This window comes from Myiozetetes cayanensis, unplaced genomic scaffold (genome assembly GCF_022539395.1).
Source record: "Myiozetetes cayanensis isolate MyiCay16 unplaced genomic scaffold, myiCay2020 scf17, whole genome shotgun sequence".
Taxonomy (NCBI): Eukaryota; Metazoa; Chordata; class Aves; order Passeriformes; family Tyrannidae; genus Myiozetetes; species Myiozetetes cayanensis.
This window is the reverse complement of record NW_026087378.1, coordinates 11,195,523-11,205,606: the sequence shown is the minus strand read 5'-3', so window position 1 is coordinate 11,205,606 and position 10,084 is coordinate 11,195,523. Positions and strand designations below refer to the sequence as shown.

The 10,084-nt window shown below is 50.5% G+C and overlaps 2 protein-coding genes across 5 annotated transcripts; one reads left to right on the top strand and one right to left on the bottom strand.

Moving 5' to 3' along the window:
• Positions 1-1,081: 1,081 nt before the first annotated feature.
• Positions 1,082-5,603, top strand: SQSTM1 (sequestosome 1). 3 transcript variants are annotated; one of them, XM_050312087.1, is made up of 8 exons: positions 1,082-1,327; positions 1,464-1,559; positions 2,368-2,597; positions 2,719-2,875; positions 3,326-3,415; positions 3,966-4,207; positions 4,462-4,543; positions 5,300-5,603. In XM_050312087.1, the coding sequence occupies exons 1-8, from the start codon at positions 1,150-1,152 to the stop codon at positions 5,455-5,457; spliced, it is 1,233 nt and encodes a 410-aa protein (XP_050168044.1). In that variant the 5' UTR covers positions 1,082-1,149; the 3' UTR covers positions 5,458-5,603. The 3 variants fall into 3 exon arrangements, with proteins under 3 accessions (XP_050168044.1, XP_050168042.1, XP_050168043.1); XM_050312085.1 differs by having other exon boundaries at positions 1,085-1,327; positions 4,462-4,669; XM_050312086.1 differs by lacking the exon at positions 3,326-3,415 and having other exon boundaries at positions 1,085-1,327; positions 4,462-4,669.
• A 404-nt stretch (positions 5,604-6,007) lies between these two features.
• On the bottom strand, positions 6,008-9,417 carry MRNIP (MRN complex interacting protein). Of its 2 annotated transcripts, none has more exons than XM_050312088.1 (7): positions 9,358-9,417; positions 9,208-9,267; positions 8,989-9,086; positions 7,734-7,803; positions 7,304-7,446; positions 6,955-7,057; positions 6,008-6,711 (listed from the first exon to the last, which is right to left on the bottom strand). In XM_050312088.1, exons 1-7 carry the CDS (start codon positions 9,415-9,417, stop codon positions 6,151-6,153), a joined length of 1,095 nt encoding a protein of 364 aa, XP_050168045.1. In that variant the 3' UTR covers positions 6,008-6,150. The 2 variants fall into 2 exon arrangements, with proteins under 2 accessions (XP_050168045.1, XP_050168046.1); XM_050312089.1 differs by having other exon boundaries at positions 6,970-7,057.
• Positions 9,418-10,084: the final 667 nt, after the last annotated feature.

Below are 10,084 nucleotides of genomic sequence, written 5' to 3'. Positions count from 1 at the left end.
AATTCTTGTTATCTTAAACTAAGAAATACGACACCAAGAGTCAGAATGGTCAGGCCCTCGGGTGAGAGGAAATTAACACCAACAAGGAACCTAATAATCATTGATCCATCTTTATTTAATTATGCTTGGACAGCACAGGCGGTGCATTCTGCCAGCTGAACTCTCCTGTGGCTGGATTAAGAGGGCTGTCAACTGTATCTGATCTGCAAAAAAACGCTGCTGCCAACCAGCTTGGAAAGGCCCCAGCACACCCTCCTTAATGTCAGTTGTGTTTACACCAGTGTCTTTATTTTTAGCCCTCCCTTCCGAAGCACCGGGGTTCAGGGAAGAGTTATTTATTCCCGCCATGCTGGGCATGCAAACCCCTCCAGCGGGTGCTGCTGCCCCGGCACGAGCGGGGCGGGCGCGTGGCTCCCCAGCGCTGTCCCCTGGCTGGGCTGGCCCTGTCTGCTGAGATGAAAGGGACAAGTGGGACAGGGATGGCCAAGAGCTATGATAGCACGTGCCCTGGCGCATCCTGGTGGGTGATGCTCAAGAGGTGATGGGGCCAGCCCAGGTCTGCCCCATGATGTGCTGCACACGGGCGGTTGTGTTTCCCTACTGGTGGGTCTGAGGCCATAGGCCACCCAGAAGGTCCCCATGCCACACTCGTTACCCACTGGTGCTTTGGTGACCAAAATAACCCCGTACCCCACAACCTGCCTGGCACTGTCTCTCCGCGCCCAAACCTGGGCACAGGCGCTACCCCGGCGAGCCAAGTAGGGCATGGAGCAGACACGGGCATTTACGCATATCCACAGGATTTCCTGGCTGCAGGAAACGCGCCTCGAGCTCCTTGCCCTTCCTCTTGGGGAGAACGAAGCCGGGATGGGGAGGGACGAGAGCCGGGACCGGACCAGGACCGGACCGGGACCGGCGAACCGGGATCGGGGGCGGAGCCTGTGACAGAAGGGGCGGAGCCTAAACAGAAAAGAGGCGGAGCATTATTAGGCCATACCCCATTGAAGGCGTGGCCTCCGGGGGCGTGGCCGTCCAGACCCGGCACTATAAAGTGGCCGGTCCTGGAGCCACTCCTGCAGTCCGCCTTCTCCGCTCCGCCCTGAGTCGTCTGTGCTGGCTACCGACGGCAATTCCTGCTGCGCCATAGCCATGGCGGCGCTGACGGTGAAAGCCTACCTGCTGGGCAAGGAGGAGGCGACCCGCGAGATCCGCCGCTTCTCGCTGCCGCCGCCCGCCCGCTACCGCGCCATCTACGACCGCGTCGCCGAGCTCTTCCAGGGGCTGCTGCGGGCCGGGCCGCCGCCCGCCTTCCGCATGCACTACAAGGGTGAGCGGGGCCGGGGGGCTGCGCTGCGGGACGGGCCCCGGGAGTCGATCCCGGCGGTGTCGGGGCGCGGGTGCCCCGCTGCCCCCGCGCCGTCACCCCCGACCCCGCAGCTCACCCTGCGCTTCGCCCTTCCCAGATGAAGAAGGGGACCTGATCGCTTTCTCCTCCGACGAGGAGCTGGAGCTGGCGATGCCCTACGTGCGGGATGGCGTGTTCCGTGTGTACATCAAAGGTAGGGCCCGCAGGGCTCCGGCTGTGCCCTTGGCTGGCAGGGCTACCGAAGTGGGAGCAGCCGGCCCTGGCCCTTCCCCTTGTCCTCAAGGGCCTGGTGAAAGCTGCGGCCTTTCCGAGGGAGGGTAAATAAAGGGCAGAGCAGTATGACAGAATATGAATCCTCCCTGCTGGGGGTGGGAGTAAGCAGATCACACAAGTTTCCTCCCAGCCCTGTCAGCCGGTCCAATGCGAGCTGCTGTTGTCATCCTGGCTCCCTGGGCACGCTGAGCTGGCACTGGTATCTTAAATAGTCACAACAGTGTGTTAGGAATCCTTAATTCCAGCTTTTTCATCCCCTAATAGCTCCCTAGTCCGTTTTGTTCAGGTGGATACCTGCAAAGCTTTATCTGCAGCCTGTCTAATGAGTCACACCAGCCCAGGGCTGTTGTCCCCATTCTCACGTTGTGCCTCCTGGCATACGCCTTCCTAACTCCCTCTCCAGACACATTCTGTTCCTGCAGCGCTTAGGAAGGTAGGATGAGAAGCCAGATAAGGTTATGCAGTACTAATCTAAAATAAACATGCCAAGAGATATTTAGGATAAGCAGTGATTGGTTTCAGGACCAGGTATCTTTGCGAAACCCCTTTGCACTTGGTTTAAGGTCTGTCTTGTGCCCTCAGCTTGTGTTTGGCAGCCAGTGCAAAAATAAACTGACCTAGTAAGTTAATACTGCACTGACAGGGGCTGTTTGTGCTTCCCCCTCTGCGTGATTTCCAGCCTGTAAATAGCAACCTGTTCCTGATGGAAAGTTCCCTTTCCTTAACAGAGAAAAAGGAGTGCAAGCGGGAGCACCGCGCGCAGTGCAGCCAGGAGCCCCCCCGCAACATGGTGCACCCCAACGTCATCTGTGACGGCTGCGAGGGACCCGTGGTGGGCACCAGGTTCAAGTGCAGCATCTGCCCAGACTACGACCTGTGCAGCACCTGTGAGGGGAAGGGCATCCACAAGGATCACAACATGGTGATGTTCCAGAGTCCCCTGCTAAATCCATTTGAGGTGAGCAAAAATCTGCGGAGGGGAACTAGTGAATGGGGCACTCCTCAAATGTAGGCCAGGAGTTTCAGTTGCTCGGGATCTGGCTGTGTGGACAGTGTGTCACAAATGTTACCCTTCACAGTGGCTTCCCCGGGGACGCTGGCTCCGGAAAATGCGGCACGGTGTTCCACCCTTCCCATGGATGCACTGCTGGGGTTATCCTGGGCCTGCACCTCCATGCCAGAACTCCGGGCAGGCCGAAGCCACCACTGCAGCCCCCACTCCACCTGCTGCAGAAGGTGAGAGGAGATGTCCTGGTAAGCAGGGTGGTGGTGGAGCCAGACTAGCTGAGGTTCTGCAGAACAGGGTGGGAAAATAGACATGGGAACTAACCTAATCTGCTTGAAATAACTGGCACCTTTCAGCACAGAGTGGGATTACTTTAAGGCATGCTTGGGCCCATGCAATCGATGAGGATGCAGATAAGAGTATCTGGAATTGAACCAAACCAAGCTAAGCTGTTAGGTCAAGCATGTCACTGCCTTCCAGCATGGCTAATGAGCCTTAACAATGCTAATGCTGGCTTTCTGTTCCAGAGGTAGCTCAGAGTTAGTTGTCTCTGTGCTGCCTTTGTTGTACTGTGTATGTGAGTGACAGGAAGGAGCACAAAGCTGTCATAGGGTCACACACTCTGTAGGTGCTCTTTCCCTCTGAGCTTCTGTGTGTGCTAACAGAAATTGTTTTTCTAGAAGCTTCTACTAACAACCAGCCTCAGGACCCCAATGTCACCTTCCTAAAGAATGTTGGGGAGACTGTTGCAGCTTTTCTGAGCCCCTTGGGTAAGTGACTTACAGTTTCTTACCAGGTCAATCCCTGGGACTGGCTTAAAGGTCTGTCTAACAAGAGCAGCAGTCAGCTGTTGTGACTAGTATTAGAACTACCTCATGCCTACTAAGCCTCAAGGGCTTAGTTTACACCTGGTACTAATAATGCCTAAGCTTAGAACAGCCACTACCTTTTCAGAGCCCTCCCTCTGTAGAAAATGAGGAAAGACTTTATTAACATGTGAGGACTGGAGCACTAATTTAAGTCAGTGGTCATTCTGGATTTTGCCTGGTTTATGTGGACCCGGATACAATTCTGCCCTGGCCATTTTAAATGTATTGCTTGTCTGTGTAGAGCAGCGTGACTATTTGGTGCTTAACTACTCTTTATTTAAAGAAAACTATTCTTTATTTAAAGAAGGCTTTGCATTTTAATTACTACCTGTTATATGGGAAACTGTAGGATTGCAGAAGCCTTAGAGAGTAGAGCGGGACTGACCCATGCTCATTTAGGACTGTGCTTTGGAAAAATCTCTAAGGCTTTGCCTCTCAAATGCATTTCTAGGTATTGAAGTTGATATCGATGTGGAACACGGAGGACAGAGAAGCAAAGTGACTCCCACTGCTCCCGGTCAGGAGAACGGTGGTGAGGCAAACAGCAGTGCTCCAGCCCAGAACGGTCAGACCAAGCCAGACTGGAACAACACAGACTCTGCTACAGAAGTAAACGTCGTTGCAGAACAGATACAGGACATGGTGATAGATCCTGTGCCCACACAAATGGAAGATGGCCCCTTCCACTCCCAGGTACAAGAACTATGACACTGATTTAATAGTGCTGGCTGAGGCTTTGCTAGAAAGGAAGACAGTCACTTGGCATGCACTGGGGAATTGAATATTAAGATGACAGATTAAGTGATAACAACACCTTTACAATTTTACAGCAATGGTGGTGGGACATCTTGTGCATGTAGTTCTTTATATTAAAAGGCAGATAGTAGGAGCATGTATCCTGCCTAGAAAGCACTGCAGCACCTGGACCTCTTTTCTTTTCATTTCAGGAACACAGTGAGTCCAGCAGTTCATCAGGGGGTGAGGAGGACTGGACCCACTTATCATCCAAAGAAGTGGATCCTTCCACGGGTGAGCTGCAGTCTCTGCAAATGCCAGACACAGATGGTCCCAGCTCCCTGGATGTATCCCGGGAGCCTCCCCAGCCGGGACCTACAGGACTGCGAGAAGCTGCTCTCTACCCGCACCTCCCACCAGGTAGGAGAAAGGTGCAGGTTTCGTAGCTGAGAGTAACTTTCACTTGAAAACTGCCAACTTACCTGACAAGCAGACTTGTTTTAGAGGTGGTAGGAGCCAAGGTCGTGTTAGTTACAGCTAAACCTGTCCCTGACTGTTGGCAGGTTTGGCAGCTCTTGCACCCTGTTAGAGATGTTCAGGTAGTTCTTCTCTTGAATGTGGGCAGCTAAGTCTTAAGTCTTCTGACCTTAGGCTAATGTGCCATTTGAGCAACACGAGAAAGGTGCTGTCCTAAATCATGTCCTTGCTATGTACTGTTCAAGAGAGCCTTTTAATGCAGCATGTGGACTACTCAGTACTCCCTCTGGCTTTAGGGCAGCATTTTTCTGGTGGGAGCCAGTAATAGTATCCAAGGCCCCTTAATGGAGATCAAGAGCACAGAGTCCTACAGCAAGGCCAGCTGAGCCTGGTCCAGTTGTTTTCTTAGCCCTGGTTATGTATCATTTATCTCAAATGTTGGTGCTCCTGAGGGACAAAGGAGAGCATTTCACTGGGGATCTGTGCCACCTACTTGCTGTGTGGCACTGGAGCCTTCTCTGCTTTACCAATTACATGGGATAGTTGAACCCTAAACCATTTTTCTCTTAACAGAAGCAGACCCTCGCCTCATTGAGTCCCTGTCCCAGATGCTCTCCATGGGCTTCTCTGATGAGGGCGGATGGCTCACTCGACTCCTGCAGACAAAGAACTGCGACATTGGGGCAGCACTAGATGCCATCCAGTACTCCAAGCAGCCCCCTCACTTGTAGTAGTAACAAAAAAGCACTTTTCTAACTGAAACCAGATGACGTAGCAAAAGTCATTGTGGTACATCTTTTCTTCCTGCTAAGGGTTTCTGTCTCATGTTCTTACCTGCTTGTAGAATGAAGGAAAAATTAAATACTGCTGCATGTGATGCATCTGTCTGAGAGTTTGTGTCACAGCTGTATTACTTCAGGTACTGCAACTTAGTTAACAGAGTGAAGGGACTAGGCTGAAATCAGCCTAGAGCTGCCTTTTTGCACATACTTTGGTGCACACTCAGGACTAAACTGAGAAAGGAAATCCAGTGCTTTGCTGGCTCTGCAGCTCTGGAAGAAAGGGGTTGCTATGGGAGATCTAAACAAAGATGTAGTACAGGGAAAAAGAGCTGTGGTTTTGTAAGGAGGAGTTAATCACAGTATTTAATTGTACTGCCACGGAGTCCTTAAAGCCTGGGAGCTTTCTCCTCACAAACTGACCTACTTCCATTCCTATTTCTAGCTGCTGAGGTTGCTAGACAACACTGTAACCTGAGAGGAATGGTCTCTCCTCCCCAAATACAACCATAAAGCAAGTAAACACCTTTATTAGTGCAGTTCTAAGAGTGGCTTAAAGTGAAGCACCCTTCAGTTACAAATTGTGCCACATGCTTGACATACATTATAGAGACAAGAAAGCAATGCCAGAGATGTCTGAACTTCTCAGAGATCATCATCAAACTCCTCCTCTGTGCAGAAGAGTTTTTCACAAGAAACATTGCTCAGCTTTGGCCCAGGGTTAGAGTTGACAAGGGTATTTGCCCTCCTGGTGTAATCCAAACAGCACCTTCCTGCAGTGGTTTCTGAGTGGCTCTGAGGTTCTTTGGACACATCCTCAGCTGAGCAACTGGTGCTGGGCAATTTCAAAGCCAGACTCTCAGTGCCGGCAACACACTTTTTAAATTCAAAACCTGTACCTTGAGGCAGAGTTTCTCCAGCCTGTTCTGAGCATCTCCTGGCCCCACCAGCACCCGCTGCAGTGGTGCTGTCCAGCCTCAAACCTCCACTGCCCTCCCACAGTGACAAGGTCGCCCCTGCAGCGTTTTCACTGGAGTTGTCAGAAGATGGGAGAAATTTCCCCCACTTTGATGGTTTGGCACAGGTGGTTGGGGGTTGTGTGTTGAACTCGGGCACTGCAGCCTCACAGACAGCAGGCACTACCCTGCCTCCAGGAACAGCATCTCTGTCAGCCCCATCAGGCTCTGCTGCAAAGCATTTCTTGCGCTGTAAGAAGGAAGAGGGCTTTGTTATAAATCCAGATCACAAGGCCAGGCTGCACAGGAGCATTAAAGGTGACATTGGCTTTGCCTGACTGAAACCTTTCAGAGAAAAACCCCCAACACAATTTTTTTCTCCCCAGTCATTCAAATAGAAGAGCAGAGAAAGACTCACAAAAATTCAAAATTATGATGACACAAAAGAGGTCAAGAGAACACTGCTCAGAAGCATCTTCTACAGCTAAAATACCTCCATGGTTTTAACCTTTTTGGCTTGGTAGACAGGCTGGAAAACTCCATTTTCTTCTGCATGCTCCAGAACATCACCGGAGAAGAAGTTCTTCCGATGTTTCCTGGCCAAGAAAACCATTCACAAAGAGGACAGATTAGCTCCTCTTTCACAGATCACCAGAGAGGTTCATAAAGTGCAGGGCTCTAGCAATAAGACAAGTTTTATCCCCAAACACCAATCCTCTGCTCAGCTCAGGTCACTGCAACCTGTATTTCGTTCAGCTCTCAGAGATGAACTGCCTCCCACACTTCCAAAACAAGTGTCACCACTCGGGGGCAGAAATTGCAAAACGAAGTTCTCTCTGTACCTTTGTTCTCCCACAGTGTTCTTCCTCTGGGAACAGAACTGTTGCCTTGCTAGAGCTGCCTCCTCCTCCCCGTCTTCCTGATCCTCACTCTCCTGGTCCAGATATTTACTCCAGCGGCTCCCTTCTGACGTCTGGCTTGCCTCCTACAACATTGGAGAGTAACTGAAAACAGCATAACACGGGGTTCTCATTTTTGGCATCGTTACACATGCACTGAGTGCCTCAAGTGAGTCAGTTCAGGACACGTCCCTGTATCGTATTCCCAGGTTCAGTTCCCAGTGGAGCAGAGTTTCCATGTACATCTCATTCTCTCTCTGCAGGAGCCTCTCTGATTCCATCACCATTTCCCATACAGAGGTATCACTGGTTTCACTGGATTCACCTTGGACAGAATGGGTTGGTATTTACCTCAGCTTTGTAGGGGTTTTACCTGCTGGACCAAACTGTCCTCACGTTGTGCTGCTCTGTTTTTGCTGTCATTTACAGAGTCCTCAACGCACCTAAAACAGAGGTTTAAGCTACAGTTTCTAGAACACACTCTTGTCTGTTGATTCACAGGTTTCAAATCATCCAGTTACATCACAAGGGATTGGATAGAAAGCATGGATAGGGACACCAGATAGGAGGCACGTCTGAAAAACCGGGATCTACATAAAAGCTGATGCCAAATGAAGAATCTGCAATATATACTGACAAATACTTGAAAAAATCTGGTTAGTAGGTAACTCTTTCTACACAAATACTTTGATCTAAAGCCACTAATCATGAAATGATAAATTCTAATTGAGCATAACTAGGCATATAACAGCATTTCTTTGGGACAACAGCTTAAACTCACTAATTATATCCCAAGAAACCAAGCAAAAAGGGAAGTTATTTTGCAATGTTTTGAATTTCACAATTTTTGGAGAATAAAAATAGCAACCCTCTTTGATAAAGTGGACAAACAATGAGTTTTCTTCCCGGAGCTTAACCCTGAAGCACTGTGTACACACAAGTAAGTTATGTAACTACCTTTGATTGATTTCTGAAAATAACCTCAAGTAAAAAGGAAGCTGGACCTGTTCAAGATTAAACGATTTATAAAGAGATTAGAGAATGAAATAAACAGGAAGGTGCTACTCAGATTTTCCAGCCCAGCAGTAATTACAGAGAAATCTTTGCACTAAACAAGTCTTGTATCAATAGCAGCAGTGACTACTCAACAGATTCAGTGTAGTGAACCCCCTAAATGCCAACAGTTATGTTGAGTGGATGATGTTTTCTCTCTGAGGATGTTATCTGGTGAGGAATGTAATCTGTAAAATGGACATCTCCACAGTCAGGTCATTATCATAAGAAAAAGCAAACAAAACAAACCAACCAACCCCAAACTAAAAACCAACACAACAAATCCAAACCCTATTGTACATATTGATGGATAAAGGCCTGACCAACACACGCTATTGATCAACCAAACTTACCTGAAAAAAAGTTCTTGCCAAAAGAAACATGCTGGGACACTTAACCTAACGAAGAGCTCGTTCCTTTGAGGTGAGGACAAGACTGGGTTAGGCTTGGGGTTCACAACAGGCCAGAAAACCCTCCGGTGAGCTCAGACTGGGTAACAAACGGGCACCCAATGTGTATGTGCATCAGCTGCAGCACATTAAAAGAAACACACAGATAAAGACTAAACACCGTACCAAGACGTCCAGCCAAGCGCTTCCTCTGCCTCTCCCTGCAGCAAGTTTAACTTCTGGACGTGGCGCCTGCAGTCCGGGCCCGAGCCCTGCCCGTAAACCTGCAGGGAAGGAGGGAGCGGCTGAGGGGGGAGAACCCCCGGGCACCCCTGAGGCGCCAGCCGGGGCTGAGAGGAGAGAACCCCCGGGCACCCCTGAGGCGCCAGCCGGGGCCGCCCTCACCTTCTGCAGGGCCTGGCGCTGCCCGCACACGCTGCAGCTCCACTGCCCGCTGCGCTTGACCTGCGAGGGCGCAGGGGGGTCAGTGAGGGGTCAGGGCGCGCAGCCCCCATCCCATCCCATCCCATCCCATCCCACCCCATCCCTCCCCACCGGGTGCACTTGGAAGCGGCGGCAGCGGCAGCACCGCAAGACCCGGAACGGCCGCGCCATGGCGGGCACGTGACCGCGCGGGCACACAGCGCCCCCCGGCGGCGCCACCGCGGCGGGACACGGGGGGGGACGGGGGGGGGACACGGAGGGGACACGGGGGGGACACGGAGGGGACAATCCCGGATCAACACATCCACTCACCGCCCGGAGCCGCCGCCGCGCAGGAAGACTCCCCGCAGAGCCACACAGGACTTTATATAAGTCTGAGGGCAGGCTGGCTGTGAGTTAGTACAAGTAAAGTTCTCCCAGGAGGGAGAAACGCGTGGTGCTCGAAGCTACAGAGTCACCAGGTTTGCACCTACCTGAAACTGTGTCAGCCTGCGTTGTATAAAACGTGTATGGAATAATGATAAAAAGGAGGGGAAAAGAAAGGGGAGGAAAGAAAGGGAGAAAAGAAAGAGAGGGTAAAAGAAAGGGAGGGAAGGAAGGGGGAAGTGAGGAAAGAAAAGAAAAAAAAAAGAAAATAAAGAATAAGGAAAAGGAAAGAGGAAAAAAAAAAGATGTAAACCCAAAAATGAGTAAGAAGAAAGAAATAAAATATGAAAAAAGGAAAGAAGGAAAGAAAGAAGGAAAAGAAAGAAAGAAGGAAGAAAAGAAAAAAGAAAGAAGGAAAGGAAGAAGGAAAAGAAAGAAGGAAAGAAAGAGGGGAAAAAAGAAGAAAGGAGGA

What these genes read in the sequence shown, in the direction of transcription:
- MRNIP (XM_050312088.1), bottom strand. Translation starts at nt 9,417, where the DNA reads ATGGCGCGGCCGTTCCGGGTCTTGCGGTGCTGCCGCTGCCGCCGCTTC. An exon ending in AGCGCCAGGCCCTGCAGAAG is followed by an intron (nt 9,087 to 9,207) that starts GTGAGGGCGGCC and finishes CCTTCCCTGCAG; the next exon opens with GTTTACGGGCAGGGCTCGGG. An exon ending in AACACTGTGGGAGAACAAAG is followed by an intron (nt 7,058 to 7,303) that starts GTACAGAGAGAA and finishes TTTCTTGGCCAG; the next exon opens with GAAACATCGGAAGAACTTCT.
- SQSTM1 (XM_050312085.1), top strand. Translation starts at nt 1,150, where the DNA reads ATGGCGGCGCTGACGGTGAAAGCCTACCTGCTGGGCAAGGAGGAGGCG. An exon ending in CTTCCGCATGCACTACAAGG is followed by an intron (nt 1,328 to 1,463) that starts GTGAGCGGGGCC and finishes CGCCCTTCCCAG; the next exon opens with ATGAAGAAGGGGACCTGATC. An exon ending in CACTCCACCTGCTGCAGAAG is followed by an intron (nt 2,876 to 3,325) that starts GTGAGAGGAGAT and finishes TTGTTTTTCTAG; the next exon opens with AAGCTTCTACTAACAACCAG.